Source organism: Olea europaea, chromosome 20, assembly GCF_002742605.1.
Source record: "Olea europaea var. sylvestris chromosome 20, O_europaea_v1, whole genome shotgun sequence".
NCBI classification, from domain to species: domain Eukaryota; kingdom Viridiplantae; phylum Streptophyta; class Magnoliopsida; order Lamiales; family Oleaceae; genus Olea; species Olea europaea.
In genome coordinates this window covers 16,943,002-16,969,514 of record NC_036256.1, presented here as the reverse complement: position 1 = coordinate 16,969,514, position 26,513 = coordinate 16,943,002, and the positions used below count along the sequence as shown (strand labels likewise).

The 26,513-nt window shown below is 32.8% G+C and overlaps 3 protein-coding genes across 3 annotated transcripts in view; all 3 read left to right on the top strand.

Moving 5' to 3' along the window:
* The first annotated feature begins 140 nt into the window (after positions 1-140).
* Positions 141-14,679, top strand: LOC111369867 (importin subunit alpha-like). The gene is made up of 5 exons (XM_022991572.1): positions 141-546; positions 634-715; positions 1,686-1,814; positions 14,021-14,148; positions 14,231-14,679. Exons 1-5 carry the CDS (start codon positions 455-457, stop codon positions 14,574-14,576), a joined length of 777 nt encoding a protein of 258 aa, XP_022847340.1. The 5' UTR covers positions 141-454; the 3' UTR covers positions 14,577-14,679.
* Positions 14,680-18,550: 3,871 nt separating this feature from the next.
* Positions 18,551-25,553, top strand: LOC111369864 (importin subunit alpha-like). The gene is made up of 11 exons (XM_022991570.1): positions 18,551-18,915; positions 19,225-19,321; positions 19,440-19,531; positions 19,619-19,750; positions 19,829-20,014; positions 20,107-20,270; positions 20,404-20,482; positions 23,836-23,964; positions 24,165-24,292; positions 24,376-24,747; positions 25,320-25,553. Exons 1-10 carry the CDS (start codon positions 18,703-18,705, stop codon positions 24,743-24,745), a joined length of 1,590 nt encoding a protein of 529 aa, XP_022847338.1. The 5' UTR covers positions 18,551-18,702; the 3' UTR covers positions 24,746-24,747; positions 25,320-25,553.
* LOC111369131 (importin subunit alpha-6-like) overlaps positions 25,213-26,513 on the top strand; it is a 7,594-nt gene continuing 6,293 nt past the window's right edge. The window contains exons 1-3 of the mRNA XM_022990613.1: positions 25,213-25,245; positions 25,320-25,393; positions 26,152-26,275. Of these exons, the coding sequence (XP_022846381.1) occupies positions 25,213-25,245; positions 25,320-25,393; positions 26,152-26,275 (231 nt within the window). The remainder of the gene's footprint in view (positions 25,246-25,319; positions 25,394-26,151; positions 26,276-26,513) is intronic.

The following is a 26,513-nucleotide window of genomic DNA, read 5'->3' as shown; positions in this document are numbered from 1 at the left end:
ATAAAACAAATCGATTTATATATTACCAGGAAACCTAAAATAATAAGAAAACCTACTATAATAAAATAACTATATAATATTATATATAATATCACTTTTAACTGTATGTCCAATTATTTAATGTGGGCACCTCCGATTTTAGGAAATTTTGCTTATGATTCAACAAAATCTTGAGATCTTGTCCTTAGTTATGGAGTGTTAACGCCCTTATTGGAGCCATTTAATGATAAAACAAAACTATCCATCACGAGAAAGGCTGCGAAGACATTGTCAAAGCTTTGTTATGGAGTGCCACAGCCTCAATTCGAGCAGGTTTGTCTTCCAATTGCTTTTCTGTACGATTTTGATGCATATCAATAATTAACCAATTCTACATGGAATTATTGAGCAGGTGAAACCGGCCCTCCTTTCTTTTGCTCGTCTGATTCATACAGACAATGTTAGCCATGCATGCATGGCACTATTCCTTCTAACTTCTGGGAAAGAGGATATAATCCAAGATGTGATTGATGCTGGTGTTTTTGCTCGTTTGGTTGAGCTTTTAGTGTCAGTGGAAAATTCCTTGATTTATGATTTTTAAATTTGGTTTTGTTTATTGAACTTAGTTGTGCTTATTTGGTTAGCGGTTCGCAGATATTCTCCAAATTTTGTTTTGATACCTGCCCTGTACACTGTTGGTAAAATTATTCAATATGTTGATGATATCCAGATTCAGGTATTAGCTAACTCTTTTTCTTAACTTTAATTAGAAAACTTCCTTTTGAGCACATGAATTTGTTGTTATGTGGTATGTTCACTGTTCCAATGGTATATTTCACAAACCATATCTTGTTTACTTGTTTCGAATAAAGCGGTGTACCATAAGCCATTTGTTCTTTTATCAGTTTCGATGGTCTACATTTGTATTTACCTTAGGTGGAGAGTGGTGTCCTTGTCAATGGTGCATTGCTTGATCTTTCAGGGTTCAGATATATATTCATTTTGTAAATGCAATCTTGTTGCTTCTGTTGCTAAATAATCTTTAGAAGAATGGTTTCAGTCCTTATTGTTTTGTCATATTCATGATGTTCGGTTTCGATACAATGCTTATAATATGTTTGAAGCGCATACCATCTCTAGGAATCAAAAAATTGTACAAAATTCAAAAGGTACTCTCTGAAATTACTGCTGGGATGTGAAAATGCCAAGGGTGTGGTTTCAAATATACACAAATGCACATCAAGGGTCTGCGAATGATGGAAAAGATTATTCATTATATTTTTGAAGAAATAAGCATTTCCAAGTAACTTCTGTTGTTACCTTCGTCATCTTATACTCCTCTTACAGAATTGTAGGTGAAGTTAAGAATAGATCAGCTTAAGTTTAAGAAAATTTTGTTCCTAAACACGCTTTTGGAATTGCTCTTATTCTTTTGCCATTATCCTCTGGTGTGTAGCTACGTTGAATTCATTAAATTGAACCATATTTGTGGTTCTCAAATTGTATGAGGGTCTATCTTGTATGCCATTGTGCCATACTATAAAGAGACAATCCAATTCTTTAATGAACCATTTTTTATTCGAAACCAGTATAAGTAATAAACCTTTATACTCTTTGACCACTTTTAAGGAGAACTCACTCCGTGATTAAGGATGTCAAGCAATGTTATGTTTTTTACCAACTTGCTTCTGTTGAATGATTTCCAGGTTATTATCGACAAAGGGGCTCTTCCTTGCCTGCGTAACTTTTTGACAGGAAAGTACAGGAAAATTGTCAAGCTGAGCACGTGTTGGATCATTATATTATTCATTCGACGGACTAACGATTATATTCAGGTACGCAAGTTGCTATGAAATTGTTTTTGCTTTTGCAGTATCACTCGATGCATTCATAATCAGTGCCTTGAGATAAATGAGCAATATTTTTACGGTTTTTCTCAACTGGAAAAGGGGAAGAAATGATGTCAGAGTAAAGACATTTTTATATTCCCCCAGTTAATTATTGTTTTGAATGACATGACTGAAGATTTTTCTCTAGCCATCTTTCACAATTTTTGTCTCGTAGTAGTACTTATGTTTCGATAAATTTGTCATTTTTACCTTTTTTTTTCTGTTTTTAAGTTGAAATCCTCCATTTATCTCTTAAAATGACGGATGCTGAGGATATGTATATTGCATTTAACAATAATCGTGCTAAAAAAACAAGAATCACAATTCTAAATTGATAATTTAAGATTCATACCTACGGAAGACATCTTAGATATGAATATTAGCAACTAGTTGTTCCTCAAAATACTAGCCGTCAATGGGCAAGCCAATAAAACAATATATGGAGATGGGACATAGCCTTTATATAGGAATTTATGAAGTCGTTCCATTTAACGACTTATTGGGCTTAATCACAGATACTTAAATTACCATATTATATAAAATATAACCCGTAAAGTGTAAAATGGTCCAAGTGATCACCCAACATATTGGGCTTAATCACAGTATCATTATGAGTCATATATCTAACCCGTAAAATTTGCAATCAAATGGGAAGTCCATATTTTTAGAATTATTCTAACATTTTCCCACTTGGACAAACATTTGATTGCTATAAAACAATACTTTTGACTTCCAAGTTAGACTACATATGCGGCTACACAAGTATAGCTCCAATGATAACACCTTAGTCAACATGATCCGGTCTAACAAGAATGTCAACATTGAACATGGAAGTCATTACACCATTTAAACAATGTAGGACCACTCCACGGCTACAAATGCCAACATCCTTATCGACATAGATCCACCTCCTCCAACTAATGTGGCAACGTGTAGTATGGACTTGCACAAAATGTGATAATAAACTCTGCTAATTCATATCGGTCCTCATAATGCTTCAAATCAAAATGAACCGCACGTCTCTAAAGGAGACTCATCTTATGTCTTTATCTATTATATCTCGATATCATAATAATATCATAATAAAAAGATATAAGCCAAATACATACTCAAAATAATTTATAGATAGGGAAAATATATTTTATTATTAGAAGGGGTTGTACATAAAAGACATATAGATTGCCTACGTACTCCGCAAATGGACTAAACCAAAACGTAGTTCTTTTACATAAATAACTCCCAGTAACCAAAAAGTCAAAGGTTTCCACAATACCCATATTAGCAATATGTTCTATTTTCGTCTACCCTTCCTTAACTTTATCTCTAACCACCAAATAGTTGATATCAATGTGATTTGACCCACCATAACTTTTATTATTCCTTAAAAAGAATACTACTGTGCTATTGTCACAATAAATAATGATTAGCCTCGAAATGGAATAAACAATTTTCAACCTAAAAAAAAATTCCTTAACAAATGGCTAGGACTGTAGCTCCATAACATGCCATAAATTCAGCCTACATAATAGAAGATACCACTAGAGTCTACTTACAATTTTTCAAGAGATAACACCACCGGCTAATATGAAAATATAACTTGAGGTTGATATCAAATCATCTTGATATCCAACAAAATCAGATTCAGAAAAGCCTACCACTTCAAGATGATTTGAATGTTAGAAAGTAAGCATGTAGCTTTTAGTTTTCTTCAAGTATCTCATAACTTTCTTAACTACTTTCAATGCTACTAGATTCGACTGAAACCTACTAAGAACACTGACCGCATAGGCTATATTCGGTCTAGTGTAAACTTAAACATACATCAAACTCCTCACAGCACTAGCATATGGTATCATCTTCATAGATTCCCTTTTTAGCTCTTCCTACGATATTGAGCTAGGGATGACAATTCAGCTCGAGCCGACTGGCTCAAGGCTCGGTTCTACTGAGCCTCATTTTGGGAGGACGGGCCAAGCCTGAGAAGGAAAAAAAATTAGGCAGCCATAGCAGAATTAGGCTGCCGACTGTGGCTGCCTTAAAATGTAGCCATTTAAAAAAAAAAAAAAAAAAAGCCTGCACGGCTCGGCCCCTAAAGCCCGAGCCAAAAGCTCGGGTCAAGCAAAATTCTTTTGGCCGAGCAGCTCGAAAAAGGCTCGCTCACTTTACCCGAGCCTAGCCCAAGCCTCAAGTTTCGACTCACAAGCCAGCTCGACTCGACTCGTTGACATCCCTATATTGAGCTTTGATAAACTTATCTCCTTTTATAATATTACATCACCAGGTATACAGTTCTGCATATTGAACCTTTCTAGAACACATAGTATATAAGCCTCCTGAGAAGTCCCAACAAGCCACGATTTCTATCACAATGTATTTCAATGCCAAACACATAAGAAGGTTCTCCAAGATCTTTCATCTCAAAATTTTTAAATAACATTTTTTTTGTCTCAAGAAGCAACGCTAAGTCACTACTAGCAAGCAAAATGTCATCAACATACAAGGCAAGAAAAATAAAATTTCTCTCATCGATTTTGAGATAAATGCCTTTTTCAATCGTACTTTCAACAAAACCAAGAAAAGCTATCATGATACTTGCTTAAGGCCATATAAGGATTTGTTTAACTTGCATATCAAGTTTTCTTTTCTTTTCATAACAAAGCCTTCAGATTGTTTCATGTAAACCCTTTCAGAAAGATCTCCATTTAGAAAGGTTGTCTTAATATCCATCTAATGAAACTCCAAATTATAGTGTGCCACAAGTGGCATGATGATTTGAAAAGAATCTTTGGACAAAACAAGTGAGAATGTTTCATTATAATCAATGCCCTTTCACTGAATGCCCTCTTCCAACCAATTTTGCTTTCTTTTGTTCAACATTCCCTCTCGAATTCAATTTGCTTTTGAAGATCCACTTGTTATCTATGGCTTTAGCATCTTGAGGAAGTTCAACAAGTTCTCAAACTCTATTCTATTCAATAGAATTCATTTCATATTTCATAGCATTTATCCATTTATGTGACTCAGGACTTGTCAATGCTTGATTATAAGTAACAGGATCAACAATATGCCCAACATTAAAATCACTCTCCAATAAATAGGTAATGTAATCATTTGATAATGTAGACCTTCTTTTCCTTTACGATCTTCTAATTTGTGGCTCAGCAACTAACTCAATCGTTGTTGGAAGAAGAATTGAAAATTCCTCTTAGTTCCTCAGTTCTTCATTAACAATTTCAACTGGTTGAGAAATAACTATTTCCTATGTAATAGGAACTGGAACAATAACTTAATTTGGTTCAACAAAGAGTTCTTTCAATATAGAACTCTCACTATCACCAAAATTATTCTCCAAAAATTTAGTAGTAATGGACTCAACAATTCTAGTGCCATGATTTGGATAGTAAAACTTATATCTTTTTTATTTGTCGGGTACTCAATAAAATAACTAGGAGTGGATTTCAGGTCTAATTTCTTTTCAAAGGAATTATAAATCCTTACCTCAGCTGAACATCCCAAACTTTGAAGTGAGGCTAACTTGGCTTACGTCCTGTCCATAATTCAAAATGTGTCTTTGCAATAGCTTTACTTGAAACTCTATTCAAAATATATATTGCAATTTTTAAGGGTTCACCCCATAGATATTTTGACAAATTTGTTCTACTTATCATGCTCCTGACCATATCTTTCAGAGTCCGATTACGTCTTTTAGAAATGACATTTTGCTCAGGTGTCCCTAACATGGTGTATTGAGGCACTATCTCACACCCTTGTAAAAACTTTACAAAATTACCCATGTTTTGATCAGACTCGTCATATTTCCTATAGTACTCACCAGCACAATCAGATCTTACAACTTTTATACTTTTCTCAGATTATTTCTCTACTTCCATTTTGAAAATCTTGAATTTCTCAAGTGTATGAGATTTATCATTAATTAGGTAAACATATCCATATCGTAAGAAATCATCAATAAAAGTTATAAAATATTTGTTTCACCATATGGTGGAAGGTAAATGTCCATTGATATCAGTATGTATCAAGTCCAAAATACTATTACTCCTAGTGGAACATTTCCTTGTAGACTTAGTTAGCTTTCATTTTATACAATCCACGCAGACGTCAAAGTCAAAGAAGTTTGGAGAGGGAAGTATCTCAATTTTTACCAATTTCTCCATTCTATCCCTTGAAATGTGGCCCAACCGCTTATGCAACAACGTAGAGGATGATTCACTGATTAGAGCTTTTTTCTTTGACATATTGGTAACACAAAAGGCTTCACCAAAAAGAGCCAAAAAAACTATACCAAAATCATAAAACAATTCAACCATTTCCAATACTAAAATTAAAGGCCATTCCCAATCAAAAACGAGAATCATAAAACAATTCAACCATTCCAATACCAGAATTAAAGGAAAAACCAGAGGCATCAATTTTTGATATAAAAATTAAATTCCATCTCATTGTTGGTACAAAAACTGTATTCTCTAAAACAAGAGAGAAACCAGACTATTAAGGACAATTTCACTACTCGTACGAAGCATCAATTTTCAATATAAAAATTAAAGGAAAGACCAAAAACATCAATTTTGGATATAAAAATCAAATTTCATCTCATTGGGGGTGCCCACCTCTCATGCAGGCGATGGCGCGCATCTTGACTAAGTTCCAGCAGGCGAACAGCTTTTAGTATTTTTGTCATAATTTTCTCTCCGATATTCGATTGAGGTGATTCAAAGTGTGTTTGACAGCTTACTCAGAGGCTATAATTCTTCATTAAATATCATTTTTGCAATTCGAAAGTTTCATATGACAAAATTGGGTCTCAATATGAGACTAAAAAATCGAAACATAACTTTTTCGATCGAAAGTTGATGTAGGATAATATTTTGACTATAATTCATCTCTTTGATTTCTTTCCTCATCTAATTGACTCCATTCACTCTCAAATCTTCATCGTGAGGTCTGAAACAACTTTTGAATATTTTCATTTTAGTCCCCAAAGTTTGAATTTGCTTCATTTTACCTCTTTTTTTCTTTCTTTCTTCCAATTCTTTGTCGAAACATGATTTTTTCCTAATAAAAATAATAAATAACAAATTAGGTACTAATCCGTCCAAAGAATAACAAAATATTATCATTTGGGGATCTCAAATAAGTGTAGAAACTACACTTGTCAAATCTCCAAACTTGAATCTTTGTTTGTCCTCAAACAAAATTAAAATCCAGCAAATATACAAACATACGGTGCTAATTACTGAATTGGTGGCCAGTCAATCAAGCAATGCAAAAGGATTTTGCTAGTTAACTCGACTTTTTATCTCAAAATTGAAATCATAAAATCAAATCTGTACAACTTCAAAATCACAATACATAAATTAAAATCTACTTTGTCAATATAAAATTGACATGTGTGTGAAGAGTTAAGCATGACATCATAAATTCACAAGTACTATCAATTTCTGACCCTTAATGGTCAAATATGTCATTTCATCACTCATAAGACATACACCCCCAAACTTATTCTTTTCACTATTTTCAAATGTGTGATCTAAGGTTGAATTTTAATACTATCCTTACCTCTCTAGTTTAGATAAATCTAACTAATTGTAAGTCAATATATCAATAAACAAGAATTCTCCATAATTTGATTGTTTCAATCTCCAGAACTCAAATAGGCTAATAATTCCCTGGTAAAAGTCAATTTTCTTAAACAAGTGTTTGAGACTTAATCAAGGCAATCAGTGCATCTTTTGTTTCATGCACTTTTTTTTCTATTTTTTTCTAAATTTCATTTCAACACTTTTTTCTTAAGTTCTCTAAATGACCCCTTTAGGGAGTTTTAGGTCGATAACTTTCAAGCCAGTTGACTTTAGGGTAACAGGTTTTAATACACTTACAAACTTAATAACTCGAATGATAAAGGCTACGAAGAGAAAATTTCAAATAAAATATTTTATTTAACTTTTTTTTTTTCATTTTTTTATACATTGATTAGTGCAATGTTCCTTATTAAACACTTATCCAAGTAAACTGACTTCTAACTTGAGATTTTCACCTAATCTCATCCGATTGACCTTAGACAATCCACTAAAAAAAAAATTAGTTTCACACATGAAATCCCCATTTATCTCAAAATCTTCCCACAACAGTAAAATCCCCTAAACTATTCTAAATTTGATCTAAGAATGTAAAAATAGTGATTTTGGATTTAGCATCTATGGCCCACTATTTCAACATATTCAATTATGAAATCAATTCATTCCTACACAATGCTTAACTTAATTCAAGTGCTCAATATCAAATTTCACATGGCAAAGTAAAACTTAAGTTAAGCATGCAACTTATTCACCATCTATAGATCGATTCATAATTAAATATAATCATCACTGCCAGCCAAGCCTAACTAACTCACGCAAGCGCACACAAAGAAAATATTTTTTTTTTTGGAGTTTTTCAAATTTTTTAATTTTTTTTTAATATCTGAAGCAATAAAATGCACACAAAAACAAAAGAACAAAAGAATTCACACCAAATTTAAACTAGACATTGTCCTCAATGTCTTAAATTCTAAATCCGCATATAGAGTGGTGGGGAAGAAAATGAAGAAAAGACTTCCCTGATATGACGATGAAATTCAATGACTAGCTTTCCCTATTGCTCCGTTGTCTCCTTGGTCAATGTTGGTTTAAGGTTCAGTGACTTCATGTTCTTGCACAATGCAGTCAAATAAAACATTGAAGATCGAATACTTGGAACACATGTTACTTAGCTCAAACATCCGATAAACTAACTAATATATAAGGGACATAAGGAGAAATGGGGTGTGGATGATGAGCCCCTAAAATTGATTGAAAACTAATCTAAATTATTTTAAACTATTCTAAATCTTAAAAAAAAAAAAAAAAAAATGAAAGAAAGATTGGGGTTGCCTCCCAATAAGTGCTTTGTTTAAAGGCTTTAACTTCACTTTATTTTCAACATCGTGGAATTCTGAAGAACGTTTTTTATGCCTTGCTCAGTTGGCCTCTTTTGACTTTGCTCCACTATTTGTTGCTTTTATAAATTTTAATATTGTCCCTCCAATGTGATATGACTTGCCTATCTCATCTTATTCAAATTTAACTATATAGACTTCTTCCTCCTCTTCAAGCATAATTACAAATTCAATGATAGGACAATCAATGAAATCGACAGAATGTGGGTTAATGTATTCTTCATTAATTACCTCCCATTCGTTTTGTTCATTTGCAATTGAACTTTCATCATCTCTGTTCTCGTCTTCCATTATTGATATCTCTTCGGGTTGAATGGGCGGTTCACAATCTACATTCACAGGCAATGGAAACTCTTTTCTTTCAAATTTCTTGAGTGGATTATATCTCCACATTTTAAATTCATACCAGAATAGGCCATCCCCTACACATTTTTTTTCATCCAACTTAGGAAGATCGGTGTAGTATTTTGCAAGTGCATCCTCATTCAACATGGAATGATCAAATCCCACAAGAGTGTTGGAAGGGAGATACTCGCCCACAAGCATGTAGCATTTAAAAGATGTGTCAATTGCTAGTCTTCGACATCTTAAATATTGTTTAAATCATAAGAGCTTGAGCTAATAGGATCAGTGCTTGAATTCAAGCAGTAGCCAGTATAATGCACCCCATAGCATAATTCACAATTGATATTTTTTTCGTTATAGTTCATGTCGAGATTATTTATTACAGAAATCTTTTTACCATGCCAGCGTCAAAATCCTAGATGCACTACTGAACGACATCTGGAAAGATTACCTAATAAGAGATATCAGAGTGGTAGCCAAAATCAACAAAAAAATTAAAAATAAAAATAAAAATCTAATCTAATCTAATCTAATATAAACTACTAAACTAAAATTAAATTCGTTATTTCCAGGCAGCAGCGCCAAAAACTTGTTTGTAGAAAATTAGCAAGCGTACGGGTCATTGTACAGGTAATAAGATTTGTGAGTTAAGAGTATCAATCCCACGAGGAATAAAGTCTAATTTGTAGTTCAATAACTAGTATTAAATTTGAAGTGTGGTGATATCAAGAGAGTTGTGATTTATATGTTTTCTAGACTAGTCATAAATTAACAAAGCAAATAAACGATTTATTTAATATGTGAATGTTTGCATTTGAATCGTGAATCCCTCTATTGCTATTTAATTCAACTCTTAATTCATTATTTAGTAAATTCATGCATTCAAGACAATCGATAATCCACTTTTATTCAATATTCTTTGCCAATATATATTAAACATATGTTTAACACGACTCGATCTTATTGCTAGTCCGAATTTATATGAAAAATATGCATTGATTCACAGGATTTATCTCACATAATTGCACATACCATAAATATTATTCCTAATACATATTGTCCATGTATTGATTTTACCGTGTTCTAGACTTATTTGAGTATTCCTACACTACAGCAAGCTACTTACTATCTAAGTAGTGATCAAGCAATTAAATAATTCAATGGGAATGCAAAACCAATCAAAAAAAATCATGAAATACTAAATTAATTGTGTTGAATTAATATAAACAAACAATAGGGTTCATCATTCATCCAATACAATAAAAAACTTAGACAACCATCCTAATTATTAAATTATACAAGAAATAATGAAAAGACATCACCCATAACGAAGAAATATGGAAGAAAGTAGCGAAATCCACTTTCGTGAATGAAATCTTGATTTTGAATGGATAATCTTCAAAAATCTTGCACAATTTCCTTGAAATTGATGATGTAGCCTCATTCTTCGCTTCCAAAATATGTTAAATCTATGAATTTTAAGGTGTTAGGGAGGTTCTTAATGATATGGGTGTGTTCTCCTATTTATAAGATGTCAAGAAGACTCCTTACCAAAATAAAATAAAGAAACCTAAATTTTTCCGTGTTTAACATTGAGGTGCGTGCCTCAGAGCCTTGGGGTGCCTTAATCGCCTCCTTCTCGGTTAGGGGCACGTGCCTCTCCTAGAGGCAAGGGCGTGCGCCTTGACTAAGTTCCAACAATCGAACGACTTTTAGTATTTTTATCATAACTTTTTTTTCCGATATCCAATCAAGGTTATTCAAAGTGCATTGGAAAGTTTACTCAGAGGACTACAATTCTTCTTGAGAAATCATTTTTCCAATTCAAAAGTTTGATATGCCAAAATGGGGTCTCAATATAAGACTAAAAATCCAAAGCATAATTTTTTCGGTTGAAAGTTGATGTATCTTTCCTCATCTAATTGACCTCAGGCACTCTCAAATCTTCATCATGGGGTCCGAAACAATGTTTGAATATTTACATTTTAGTCCCCAAACTTTAGGTTTGCTTAATTTTACCCCTTTTCGTTCTTTCTTCAAATTCTTCTTCGAAACATGAATTATTCCTAATAAAAGCTATAATTAACAAATTAGGTATTAATCTGTCCAAACAATAACAAAATATCATCATTTAGGATCACAAATAATTTTAGAAACTACACTTATCATTAGGCATTATACATTGTAGAAAAATAAAATATCATATTTAATATCATCCAAACATAATTCATGTAGTCAATGGATGATAAAATATTCATTTAATTAACATGGACTGTTAATTAGATAATTCGTAATTAAAGTCAAAACTACATGAACCTTATTACGGTAAGAGTCTAGATGCATCATTATAAAGTTACCTTTGAGCTGACAATACAATATGCTGCAAGGTACTCTTAAAATATATCATGAAACTAATTAACAAAATCATATTGATTTTCGAAACACCAAACCTTTAGACAGAATGAGGTTTCTAGACTAAAGTAAACTCGTTAACTGCCTTTTACCATTTTCCAAAACATATACTATATGCAATCATTCAAAAATGCGAAGCTGACACCTTTTTTTTTTGTAGAAAAAATCGAATAAATAACAAGTGTGCCACTTTTGCAGCTACCACCCATTTTTATTTCAAAATATTTCTCTTAGTGAAAAAATAAGAATCGTCTCAAAGCCCATGAAAATTCAATCATAAAATAATAATTATGCAACAAATCATAAATATAAACCGATAAAAGGCAAAATTCATGTGTGATTGAGAGACATAATTGACAACAAAATTTCAATATATGAAATGTGAAATTTAAATGAACAAATAATAACAACATTTAAATATATAAACATATTAACGAAAGTATAAAATGTCGCCAATTTTAAATATAATTTTAAAATCCTTTTAAAATTCAAATTTAATACCTCCTTTTGAAAAATGCATTTTGATCCTGAATTTAAAATTATAAAATAAACCTCAAAATTTAAAAATTACGGAGTAGGTCCTTTCTTCCAAAATTGCAAACGGGCCCATTTTTCCTTTTATTGCATGGGGCCCCATAATTTCACTATTTACAACCTAAGCCCCTGCCTCCATCTTCACAAAATCTGTTAATTATTGAAACAAAAAATTTAGCCCATGTTTGGTTTCCATTCTTTTCTAATTAAAATGAAAAATATGATAGTTATTCATCACATCAAGCAGCCAAATTTGAATTTCAATATCTTGTATGAGGTCCATAACAACTATATTTTTCATTCTCATTCTTCCAAAAATGAAAAACAAACAGGGCCTTAGGTATAGACAAAAGCCAACAAAAACCATGACCCATCGGCCTCCCAATTCAATCAATGAAAAGGTAACCAACCAGCATCTCACACTCATCCCTATTTCGGTTTTTGTCAATTGTGCAAGCAACAGGGAGCATACTTCTCGTTGCTGCAAAAATTTCGTCCATGTACAACATCCATCACCCAGCAGTCCGTGGACAACCCTTTTTGTATCAATAATGTTGGCAGGCTTAAGCTCTTTAGTTTAGCTCTCTATAATTTTGACCACAAATGCAGTTTTTCAATTTTATTTTTATTAATATTATTATTATTTTGTGGAAAAAGGGATAATAAAGATGCGTTTGATTGCAAGCATGTAATTTGCATGGAAATAAAATAAATTATAGGTAATTCAATTGCCTAGAACTTATTTGCATAGAAATTGTGAATTAAATGTGTTCAGTTGATTTAATTTTTAACGTAGAAAATATTATACTTGTCTATTTTTATTGGTAAATAGATGGGAGAGTGTGACTACCCTAGAGAGAGAAAGAGAGGGTGAATCCCCTGGAAAATAAAATCTTAGAGAAAGAGAGGGTGAATCCCCTGGAAAATAAAATTTTACTCCCCCTAAAGAAAATATTTTCTTTGATTTTGAGGAAAATATGGTTACGTGACCAAAAATAGGAAAATATTTTTCATGGAATGAAATGGCAATCAAACAGCATAAAAGTAGGAATTTGAGTGAAAAAACACATTTTCCATGAAAAATATTGGCAATCAAACGCACCTTAAATGTTCCCATCTCTCATTTTACCATAAACATATAAGATATCATGCTTATTTGGAAAAAAAAAAAAAAAAAACAAAAAAAAAAAAAAAACAAAAAAAAAATTATTTAATAAAAAAAAAATTCAAATGTGTCTGCTAATGATTCTTAGGGCAATCTATTTGTTAGGCACGACTAATATTCGTATCCTCGATCTTATCAAAGGGGTCGCAATAATTTATACCAAAACCTCCAACTTCTTTATGAATAATAACTTCTTCAATAATTATTGTTTTTATGAAGGATTCTAATCTTAGCATGGAAGTTCTGATACTAATTTTTGTATTTAACAATAATCAAGCTAAAAAACAAGAATCACAATTTTTAATTGATACTTTAAAATTTATACGTGAGAAGACATCTTGGATATGAATATTAGCAGCTAGAACTTCCTCTCCTTGTTCCTCAAAATATTAGCCGTCAATAGGACAAGTCAATAAAACAACATATGGAGAGGAGAGGAACCCAACCTTAATATAGGAATTTATGGAACCGTCCAATTAACGACTTAAACCCTAATTAGGGTTTATATATTTTCGGACCATGTACTTAAACTACATTATATAAAATATAACCCGTAAAGTGTAAAACGGTCCAAGTGAGCAATTAACATATTGAGCTTAATGACAATATTATTATGAGCCATATATCTACCCGTAAAATTTGCAATCAAATGGGAAGCCCATATTTTTAGAATTATTCTAACAATGTCATCTTAATACGCAGGCCATGATTGACGCTGATATTATTTTGCCTCTTCTCCAACTGCTTCAAAATGATGAATTTGAGATATGGTGGATGGCTGCTTGGGCTATTTTGTTCGCCACAAAGGATGGAACTAACGAGCAAATTAAGTAAATTCTTCACAGCTATTATCATATTCTCGCACCTTATTGTACATTTAGGTTGAGTATTAATGCTTCATCTTGGGGGCAGGTTCTTGGTCCGTGAGGGTTGTATAAAGCCAATGTGCGGTCTTCAAATTACTCCCAACCCGGCAGATTTCATCGAATATTGGTTGGCAGGCCTTGAGAATATTCTGAAGGTTGGAGAAGCTGAGAAGAACCAAGGAAACACCGAAGATGTCAACGTCTATGCTCAGATGATTGATGATGCTGGTGGTCTTCAGAAGATTAAGAACCTACAGACTCATGACAACAGTGAAATATGTGAAATTGCCGTGAAACTACTTGAAACATATTGGTCGGAAGAGGACGATGAGAATCTGCCTTCTTTCTGGCGATGCTCCACAATCTGGGCAGGTTTGTTACACTGTAATTGATCATTTCCTTTGCCGTGTGCCATAAATTTTAAGGCACGTTTGGTACACACTAATGAATTGAAGCGACTACTTGATGGATAAGATTTTGGATTTTTTTTCTCCATTCTACTCAACCAAACATTGCTAAGGGCTTTAAAAACGTTTGATGCCAAAAATCTGGACTTGGTATTCAAGTGAGCCATCAAGGAGAAGGAAACTTTCAAGCTGAAATAAGAAAATATGTAACAAAAAGTTCTTCTTCTTCGGATTTTTTTATTTTTTTTTAAAATTTTTTTTGGTTGGATGAGTTTGGAGTCAATAAAATAAGAACGTCAAAATGAAAAAATCATATCTAATAAAATTCTGATGTGCTAAATGGTCTGTATAAGATAATAGTGGACCAACTTAAATTTAAACAATGGATTTTACATTGAATGGGTCATGAAGTGAATTTGTAGTTCTTTATATTTTTTGAAGTTGGTTTACTGATATTTTTGCTTATTAGTACGTGCTTAATAGAAATTCAATGAAAAAAAATATTTTGTATTATATAAATATATTAAATAAAATAAATATTTTTGCTTATTAAGGGCACGTTTGGTAGGGATTTTGAGAATTGATTTTTTAACCGTTAGAAGAAAAGTGGGGTCCACATATGAGAGAAGAAATCAAAAATTACGGCCTGAATAGTAAAATAACGGTAAAAAAATCAATTTTTTGGGGCAAAAAATCCCTACCAAACGGGGCCTAAGTTATTTGGACAACTAATCACAATATTGAATTCGCCTCAATTATATGATTTTTTTTTATTGTCCGGCTGTTATGTTATGTTCACTGCTATCATGACAAAATCTCAATGCACTTGATCATCATTGAATATTTACAAGTTACTTATATTTTTTGATTGTTTCTCTTAGTTACACAAAAACGACTTTCGTTATATAATGAAACTTATTAAACCATACATGGTATACAACATATACGTACGAAAACAAGAATCCATGCAACTTGCAAGCCAAGTAAGGAGTACGGATACATACGGATAGTTGATAGTTATAAAAGATTTGATCAATCAAGATTCCAAGCATTGCTCAATCGCGGGACTCCTTGAAAATTTGTAGTCAAGTCTCCATCAATATAAATATCGGTATAGTCTTTCAACATATTGTGGGAGATTAATTGTTCATGAGTCAAGGAACTCCAAAATGTGACAAAATTATCATTTAGAGCTTGATCTGATCAAGTCATTGTGTTGAAGTTTTTGAATCTTGATTAAGAGTTTTCAACAACAGTTGATATATAATTCAAATTCAAATTTTAATTGTAGATGCTCATACTTAAAATAAAAAATAAAAAATAATTTACTTATTTTAAATTTTATTTATAAAAAACTATTTAAACTTAATTAGTTATTTATAACTTTTAAAATGATTTGACTTTCAAGTTGTCGATTTGAATATATCCTCCACTTCCCTAAATACATAAACAATCAAAATCATTCGGTATAAATATGTAAAACTTCTTTTCATTGATATTATTTTTTTCAAACGATAAACTTAGCCCTTATTTGAGCCCCATTCTTTTGGAAAAATTCATTTTTCAATAATGTTTTGACATCATTTCAACCACACATTATTCAATAAAATAATATTACACGCAAACCCAAAAATTTTTCTTATTTTTTAACTACACATTTTCTATCAATACACTATTCAAAAATTCATTCTTCCCAAAAAAATGAGGCTCAAACAAGGGCTTATATTATCGTCCGAGTCATATCTGTAATTTTATTATTTTAAAAAAACTTTCAGAAGATAATAAACTCCCAAACAATTTTAAAAATCGTTACTAAAACCCTTCAAAATTGTTCCGCTCATAAATGCTTAAAAACGTTACTTTAAAAAAAAAAGGTTCATAACTAGTATTGCAAAAACTTCTAAGCAGGCCCTTGCTTTTTATTAAAAAGTGACATAATATAGTATTTTATTTTATTCTTTTTGTAAATATGGATAAAATTAACATCTTCATTTGTTATGAAGGTAAATGGGAACAAGATGACAAATATAAAAATGATAAAATGGTTGAAATCGTTGTCCCGATAAAATACACAAACAACAACCTTTGTTAAAATGGAAAATCATTTTCCAGTAAAGAAAGTGATGTAATATCACTTTCTTAAGAAGCTAAATTTTGATACTGTTAAAAAGAGATTAAGTTCTCATTAATTTCATTAATATGCAATTCCATCAATACAATAATTGGCATAATCCTTATTTTACATATAAGCCAAATTCGGTAGCAAATTTATGAAGTTCAAAGTGTAAAAAAGTACATTAATTTTAAAAAAGTATCATGTCACTTTTCAATATTTCTATGGTATGATTAACTACTAATCCTATAAAAGAGAAAGAAAGACTATTAAATGAAAAGTGATAAGAAATTTAAAAAAGTGACAAAAACCTCATAAATGTGACAATATTTTCCAACTATTATGTTAACCGTTGTCCCGACAAAATCACAAAAAAAAAAAATGCTTCTTGTATATAAATATTTATATAAAGTTTTATATAATAATAAAGTGTCAAAATGTAAGTGGGAAAATTATTTAATTTATGATATTTTAATCTTGTTAAATCTCACAATATCATCTGTTGATAAATCGTTATATAAGTTGTTATGTACATATAATACAACCGAAATCTCAATGCACTTGATCATCATTTAATATTTACAAGAAGTTATTTTGTACTTTTTGATTGTTTCTCGAATTGACAAAATCAACTTTCGTTATATAATGAAATTTTTTTATACCATTTATGGTACAAAATAAATACATGTGAAAACAAGAATCCAACAAGTCAAGTAGCGAGTATGCATAGATATAGACAGTTGATAGTTATAAAGATCTAATCTATCAAGAATTCTAACTTTGTTCGATTGTAGTGTGATTCCTTGAGAGCAATATAAATATCTACATAGTTTTATAATATATTGTGAGAGATCAATTGTTGATGATTCGAAGAGCTCCAAAAGGTGACAACATTATCCTTTAGATCTTGATCTGATCAAATCATTGTGGTTGAAGCTCTTGACCATCAATTAAGAACTTTTAACAACATTCGATAAATAAAATATTAATTCAAAAATTAATTGTAGACTAATTGTGTTTGGCCATATAATTAAAATTATTAAACTCGACTAAACATGATTCACGATTTTGATTATCATACATGAATAGGCTTCTCATCGCATATATGCTAGTCAGATTAATTTATTTGTACATTCCTCCTTAATATCTTGGATGACATCCCCTATATGGACATCCCCTAAATGCAAGAAATTTGGCCCTTGATTGGAAAGAATGTTATTAAAATCAACGTACAAAAGCTGCCAACTTACACAATGATAACCATGATATCAAATTTGATGTACACCAAGAAAACTCATGCTAGTCTCACACCTCGTATTCTTAAATCTCAAGCAACAAAATTCTATATTTTTAATGTTGATGTACCATCCCTATTTTACTAGAAATACTTACTTGGGGTAGGATGATCGCGTCTTATGTGGTGCGACCATCCAATGAGGTGGTGGCTTCTCATTGAAGGATCACACCACATGTAGGATAGTGTCCTACACAAGTGTCAGTCCTGATGTAGCTAATATTTTTGCTACGAAATAGACAATCAAACTACAAATTTGAAATTCAGTGACATTACTGTAAATAAGATAAGAAACCTTGTCCATTTGATTATCGGGCAGTTGTTGAAACCTAATAATCCAGATCACCTCACAAGACAGAAGAGATGACATGTTCGAACTATCGCACCACACGTACGCTAGTGTTTTGTTCAAGTATCAGTCCTCGTCTAGCTAATATTTGTATTGCGAAACGGGCAACCAAACTACAAATTTGAAACTCAGTGGCATTACTGAAAATAAGACGAGAAATCATGTCCATTTGATTATCAGGTGGTTGTTGAACCTGATAATCGAGATCACCTCACCAGCACATTCAACAATCACTCAAAAACCTCATTTTCTCTCCCTTACTCTCGTCGTTATCGAAGATAGTTCGATACATATATATACATAAAAGTTGAATTTATTTAATTGAGGTTTTCTTATTTTCTGAATCGCGGAAACGATGTCGTTGAGGCCAAACGCGAGAACGGAGGTGAGGCGGAGCAAGTACAAGGTGGCGGTGGACGCGGAGGAGGGGCGGCGGAGGAGGGAGGACAACATGGTGGAGATCCGGAAGAACCGAAGGGAGGAGGGCTTGCTGAAGAAGCGCCGTGAAGGCCTTCAAGCGCAGCAGTTTCAGCCCACCGTCAACGTTCCTCAGCAGGTGGACAAGAAGGTAAAAAAACACGCTTACGATTGATTCTTCTGTTTTTATGAATACCATAGAGCTTTGATCTACTGGATTTTATGAGATTTTGTTTCGCTGCTATAGTTGATTGTTGAACAACAAATTAGTACTAGTTCATCGTTCAATTTCGAATTTGGCTTGGAAGGTTAATGTTTTCGTTAATTACTCTTGTTGTTCGCGTCTTCGCGATATAAAGTTCATTGTGAGATGAGAATAGTTTGATTTGATTTGTCTTTGCTCTAGATGGAATAATACTTCGGTTTTGTGCTATTGGATTTTCATTTTTCAATCTTGCAGTTAGAAAGTCTACCGGAAATGATCGCTGACGTTTGCTCAAATGACGGCACACTGCAACTCGAGGCCACAACTCAGTTTCGCAAACTTCTTTCAATAGGTAATTCATTAATTATCTTCTTTGATTCTATTTAATTTGAAATGGACCTTATTACTGTTTATTGTTATTTTTTCTTTTCAGCTGATTCTGTTTGCGTTTTATTTATTTTTTGCCTCAGAACGAAATCCACCAATTGAGGAAGTAATACGGTCTGGAGTTGTTCCTCGATTTGTTGAGTTTCTTGCTAGGGATGATTACCCGCAGCTTCAGGTTTAAATTTGTGCTAATAATTGTTTATTTCTTGTGTTTCAACTGCTGTTTTCTTCAAATCATGCATTATATTATTCCTGTTTCTAGTTTGAGGCAGCTTGGGTTCTTACAAACATTGCATCTGGAACATCTGATAGCACCAAGGTTGTGATTGATCAAGGTGCAGTTCCCATTTTTGTGAGACTTCTTAGTTCCCCCAGCGATGATGTTCGCGAGCAGGTAGACATTGTATTGTGCTTCAGCTTTAAATTTTACTTTCCAGCTGTTTTTGTCTTTATGTTTAACTACTTTATGTAGGCAGTTTGGGCGTTAGGAAATGTTGCTGGCGACTCACCAAAATGTCGTGATCTTGTCCTTAGTTATGGAGCATTAATGCCCTTATTGGCACAATTTAATGACAAAGCAAAGCTATCCATGTTGCGAAATGCAACGTGGACATTGTCAAACTTTTGTCGGGGGAAGCCACAGCCTCAGTTTGAGCAGGTTTGTTCTATTATTACTTTTCTCTGTAGTTGCATATAAAAACTGCTGAACGTTTTATATTGAGGCAATTCCTGCTGAATATTATTGAGCAGGTGAAGCCTGCCCTCCTTGCTCTTGCTCATCTGATACACACAAATGATGAAGAAGTACTTACTGATGCATGTTGGGCACTGTCATATCTATCTGACGGGACAAATGATAAAATTCAAGCTGTGATCGAGGCTGGCGTTTGCCCTCGTTTGGTTGAGCTTTTACTGTGAGTAAGATAATCATATTTGATATCATTCCTTGCTATACTTTTCACATCTATATTCATGTAATTAATTTGTAATTTCGGTTTTGTTAACTGCACTTCGTAGCTGGCTAATATGGTTTCTTGTGGTTTATAGGCATCCTTCTCCATCTGTGTTGATTCCTGCCCTGCGCACTGTTGGTAATATTGTGACTGGAGATGACATCCAGACACAGGTATGCAGCTGGCTCTTGTACTTAACCTTTATTAGAGGACTTAATTTCAAGCATATGAATTTGTTTTCACATGGTTGGAAAATCGGTCGGTTCACCCTTCCAGTGGTCTCAACAGTCTACTAAATTACTAGCCAACTCTTGTTGACTTGTTTTATTTATAAAATGTGTACGGTATGTCATCTGGTCTTTTAGTAGTTTATGTTGGTCTACATACTTACCCCTTTGTTGTGTATCATATTCTCCTTTCTCCCTGTCCATGATACAGGAAAAATGCATTCCATTGCTTGATGGTTCATTTTCGAATATTTTCATTTTGCAAAGTATGGTCTTATTACTGTTTTATTGCTAAATAACCATTGCTTTTGTCATATTCACAATCTATGTTCAGTTTTTTATACAATGCTTATAATATGTATGAAGCACATACCTCCTCTACAAATCCGGAAACAACATATATTCAAAAGGTTATCGTGTGAAACTACTAGGATGTGGAATGCCAAGGGTATGGTCAACTATATAAAAACAAGAATTCATTATGAGTCTGCATGTGGCAGAGAACTATTGTCATTTATGTTTTGAAGAAAGAAGCCTTTTCAAGTAACTAGGGTTGCTCTTTAGTCTTTATCATCTTATTCCTCTTAGAGCATGGCCGGTCTTAAAAGTAGATTACTTCATTAAAAAATATATATATATTAAAAAAAATTGGAAAGTACAAACAAAGTACTTATTTCATATTAAGATCTACATCACTGTCCAAGTAATTTACTAATTTTTAACTTTGATCAGATCATTGATAACAGAATTTATTTTATTTTTGCTTTTGTAATATTTAAGTTAAAAAGTAAAAAACTTATTTTGACTATAAGATCCACCTTCTGTCAAAACCACTTTGACCAAGACATACATGATTAAAAAAAATGTTCGCTTCTCTTGTATGTAAACTTTTTTAAACTTAACCAAACATGCTCTTAGTCCAGTTTAGAAAATTTATTTGTTACACAAGGGAAGTGTAAAAAAGTTGTTTGCATATTATTGATTTTGCTATTAATTTAATTTGCTCCTAGTTCGAGTCCCCTCATAATCACTGAGGTGAGTACCTGACTATAAACTTTAGGGCCCCATGAGATTATTCGAGGTGCGCGTAAGTTAGCTCGGACACCCATAGTTATCAAAAAAAAAAAAAAATGAAATTGCTCATTATGTGGGTATGAGATATTCATTGACTATTATTGGTGTTTGATTCGTGTATGATATTGTAATAAAGCCTATAGGCATACTTGATGCATTTCTAAGGTGCACATGATCCTTTCTTCTTAGTATGAAATGATGATTATGAAGTGGAAATCTACTTCTCATTCTACTGATATTTCTGCTTCTTTTGTTTTTTATGTAGTTGGTCTTACAGCACTCACTTTTTAATATATGACACCCTTGGAATGTTCACCTCATGCCTATATGTTGCATTTCTGTTTATCATTATTGATGTTTAACAGAAGTTACCTACTTTATCATTGTTTCTCTTTGTTACAACCCCGAATTTAAATACTACAACAGAAGTTTCTTGCCTTCATATTAAATGGCTTCCGCTGTGTACTGAAACCAATTTAAATGTTTGACAATCCTTGTAGTTTTTATTTAAAGTCAAATGACTCGAATCCAATTTCCTTTTCAAAATAGATTTGCTTAGTTATGCATACTGAAATTATTGATTCAAGCACTTCTCTTTGTATAATCATATTGTTAATTGAAATGTGAAAATGGTCTGAATTGAAAATGTAACTTCACTGTTCATTTTCATATATCACTAACTACACTTCTTTTATGATGATTTTTATATAATTATTTTTGAGTACTCGTGATTTTTGGAAGATATTAACTGGTTTCTGAAATCAGTTCTATGGTTTCTGTCAAAACCACTTTGACCAAGACATACATGATTAAAAAAAATGTTCGCTTCTCTTGTTTGTAAACTTTTTTAAACTTAACCAAACATGTTCTTAGTCCAGTTTAGAAAATTTATTTGTTACACAAGGGAAGTGTAAAAAAGTTGTTTGCATATTATTGATTTTGCTATTAATTTAATTTGCTCCTAGTTCGAGTCCCCTCATAATCACTGAGGTGAGTACCTGACTATAAACTTTAGGGCCCCATGAGATTATTCGAGGTGCGCGTAAGTTAGCTCGGACACCCATAGTTATCAAAAAAAAAAAAATGAAATTGCTCATTATGTGGGTATGAGATATTCATTGACTATTATTGGTGTTTGATTCGTGTATGATATTGTAATAAAGCCTATAGGCATACTTGATGCATTTCTAAGGTGCACATGATCCTTTCTTCTTAGTATGAAATGATGATTATGAAGTGGAAAACTACTTCTCATTCTACTGATATTTCTGCTTCTTTTGTTTTTTATGTAGTTGGTCTTACAGCACTCACTTTTTAATATATGACACCCTTGGAATGTTCACCTCATGCCTATATGTTGCATTTCTGTTTATCATTATTGATGTTTAACAGAAGTTACCTACTTTATCATTGTTTCTCTTTGTTACAACCCCGAATTTAAATACTACAACAGAAGTTTCTTGCCTTCATATTAAATGGCTTCCGCTGTGTACTGAAACCAATTTAAATGTTTGACAATCCTTGTAGTTTTTATTTAAAGTCAAATGACTCGAATCCAATTTCCTTTTCAAAATAGATTTGCTTAGTTATGCATACTGAAATTATTGATTCAAGCACTTCTCTTTGTATAATCATATTGTTAATTGAAATGTGAAAATGGTCTGAATTGAAAATGTAACTTCACTGTTCATTTTCATATATCACTAACTACACTTCTTTTATGATGATTTTTATATAATTATTTTTGAGTACTCGTGATTTTTGGAAGATATTAACTGGTTTCTGAAATCAGTTCTATGGTTTTTCAAATTTGATAGTCTTCTTTTTTTTATTGTCATTTACTATTCTTGAACTATGCATCTTAACTCCATTTAAATCATTTAATGGAATATTAGTTGTGATTCTCAAGGTGGATGGGGGCATTTCTTGGTATGCCATTGTAATGTATTGTAGGGGTCCCTTGACCAGGAAAATGTTTTACATGTTTAGTGATCCCAATGATTTGAAATTTTGGATGGTGAAAATATATAGTGTGGTCAATTCTTTGATGAACCCTTTTTCAACTCTGCATCAGCTGGAGAGATCAACCTTAATACTCTTATGAGCATCTTTCAGAAAGTCAAGTTGGCTGCCTTCTAAATAAAACTCTAATAAGAATACTATCATTGGAGGATGTAAGCAGCGATATCTTTTTCACAAACTCACTTCTCTTTAATGATTTTCAGGTTGTTATTGAGAATCGGGCACTTTCTTGTCTGCTTAACTTGCTGACTCAAAATTATAAGAAAAGCATCAAAAAGGAAGCTTGTTGGACCATTTCAAACATCACCGCCGGGAATAAGGATCAGATTCAGGTACACAAATTAATACTATGAAATTTTTTGGAAGTGGAACTGTTATTAATTTTAATTTTCAAATTAGAGATGTTCACCATTTATATTTTTGTCCTATAGTAGTACTTTAATTTTGATGGATCAGGGCAACTTGCAGTTCTGATTTTTTTTTGCAAGTTTCTAAGAGATAGATGCTGAGCATATGTCATCTTAAAATACAGGCTGTGATTGAGGCTGGTATTATTTCACCTCTTGTCCAACTACTTCAAAATGCGGAATTTGAGATAAAGAAAGAGGCTGCTTGGGCTATTTCAAATGCCACGTCTGGGGGAACTCACGAGCAAATCAAGTATAATTCGTTGTAACCATTATCTAATTCCCATACGTTACTGTACAGTTGGGTTGAATATTAATTCTTCAACTTGGTGGCAGGTTCTTGGTGCACGAGGGATGCATAAAGCCATTGTGCGACCTTCTAGTTTGTCCTGATCCAAGGATTGTCACAGTCTGCTTGGAGGGTCTTGAGAACATACTGAAGGTTGGAGAAGCTGAGAAGAACCAAGGAAACACTGAAGATGTGAATGTCTTTGCGCAAATGATTGATGATGCAGAGGGTCTAGAGAAGATTGAGAACCTCCAGAGTCATGACAACAATGAAATATACGAAAAGGCCGTGAAGATACTCGAAACATATTGGTTGGAAGAAGAGGATGAGCAGCTGCCCTCTGGTGATACTACACAATCTGGATTCAACTTCGGAGGTGAACTTCCAGTTCCACCTGGGGGTTTCAAATTCGGTTGAAGGTATAGTAATCACTCTCTTCATGGTCTCTTCAACTGTGTAGCACTGCACGACTGTCTGCGTATTTGAATAAGTTCAAAACATCTACTGAATGGAAACACTCTGGAACAAATAAATTTTTTTTTTTTTTTGGTCAATGCTGAAAATAAATAAGTTACTTATTTTGAAAGTAACCCCATTCTACTCACAAAATAAGTTAACTTTGTTCTCTCTGAAACTTCTTTTACTTGTACAAAAGAAGAAACAGAAATTTACTTAAAAGTAAGTTTGACTCGCTTTTAACCTCTCCCAAACATCATGTTTGTATTTGTAACCAATTGGAAACTATCGTTGTTGCAATTCTTTGCACTGTATTATTGTGTTGTTTCTTCTCCTATTGACTGTCATGTACTTTTTCGGTGTTACATACACTTGAGTTGAAAACTCCTGAAGGTTGGGGCATTTGTTGGTCATTAACTTGAACTGATATGGGTTTCATGCTAGTGGTGGTTCATCTGATGGCATATCTTCTGGAACCTTTTCTTTCAAATTTGAGTATCTACAGTGAAATTGACATAGGCGGGAAAACTTGCAGGATGTTTCTTTCCTTATTGGAAATACTCTAGATCTGGCTGGTCGAGCTTTTGTTCAGAGTCGAGTTGGCGATCTGTCTGTAGTGTTTTCGTGTCGGGTCCAGATGCAAAATGATTGAAGAGATACAGTCTAAAGTATGTTTGATCCTCTATGGTGGCCAAATAATGAAGTGGGTCGTGTCATAGCATCAACCAGGTTAGATGGTAACACTTGTTCTTTAAATGCAAGTGAAAACCACTTGAACGATATAATACTCTAGATCTGGCTGGTCGAGCTTTTGTTCAGAGTCGAGTTGGCGATCTGTCTGTAGTGTTTTCGTGTCGGGTCCAGATGCAAAATGATTGAAGAGATACAGTCTAAAGTATGTTTGATCCTCTATGGTGGCCAAATAATGAAGTGGGTCGTGTCATAGCATCAACCAGGTTAGATGGTAACACTTGTTCTTTAAATGCAAGTGAAAACCACTTGAACGATATAGAGTTCTTGTTTTTTCTACTTTTGGATGTCTTCTTTATTTATTTTTCCTATACGGATAAAACTGTCATCACAAACATCAGTTATACTTCGTGGAAAACATTTCCGGTGTTATGTTGGAGCAAATAAAGGGAAAAGTGTCATATATGTAACTATTGTGAATGTACTAGTCGGTTTTGTTCATAATTTGCAGTCTCATTAATTCAATAAGCTTTCTCCGTGGATTAGTTTTGGCATAAATGAGACTATAGTTCTCATGCAAGACATATTTTGATGTATTTCGAGTTAATTTCTATGGCAGTTGGTGCATGTGATCGAACTTGCCTTGTTATTGCTTCTACTTTTTCTTGTTTTATTAGCTGTCTTCATCTATCAGCTGCTTTTAAAATGACCATTAGGTTCTGCCAAAAATCTTCTCTGTTTGGTTTGGATTATTCCACACCCTTCGGTACTCCTTTAGGTACCACTAGAATAATCTTTTGGGTTTAAAGTACTAAACGGGATTGCATCTTTAAAAAAATCCAATCAAGTTGGGATTATCTCATTATAATCTACAAATAATGGGGCTCAAACGACTCTAATATAGAGTACAAAAATACAGTAAGATATTCCATTCCCTGGGCAGAGCGTCACGTAACCACAGCTCACTCGTTACTCATTATAATATACAAAATTTGGCAGCTTAATGATTCCTTTAATTGGAAGAAATGCTGCCTCACAA

Excerpts from the sequence above, each read along its gene's own strand:
- LOC111369867 (XM_022991572.1), top strand. The coding sequence starts at position 455 with ATGGCACTATTCCTTCTAACTTCTGGGAAAGAGGATATAATCCAAGAT. Across the intron at positions 716-1,685 it reads TTGATGATATCCAGATTCAG|GTTATTATCGACAAAGGGGC; the intron begins GTATTAGCTAAC and ends AATGATTTCCAG. Across the intron at positions 1,815-14,020 it reads GGACTAACGATTATATTCAG|GCCATGATTGACGCTGATAT; the intron begins GTACGCAAGTTG and ends CTTAATACGCAG.
- LOC111369864 (XM_022991570.1), top strand. The coding sequence starts at position 18,703 with ATGTCGTTGAGGCCAAACGCGAGAACGGAGGTGAGGCGGAGCAAGTAC. Across the intron at positions 18,916-19,224 it reads CTCAGCAGGTGGACAAGAAG|TTAGAAAGTCTACCGGAAAT; the intron begins GTAAAAAAACAC and ends TCAATCTTGCAG. Across the intron at positions 19,532-19,618 it reads ATGATTACCCGCAGCTTCAG|TTTGAGGCAGCTTGGGTTCT; the intron begins GTTTAAATTTGT and ends TCCTGTTTCTAG.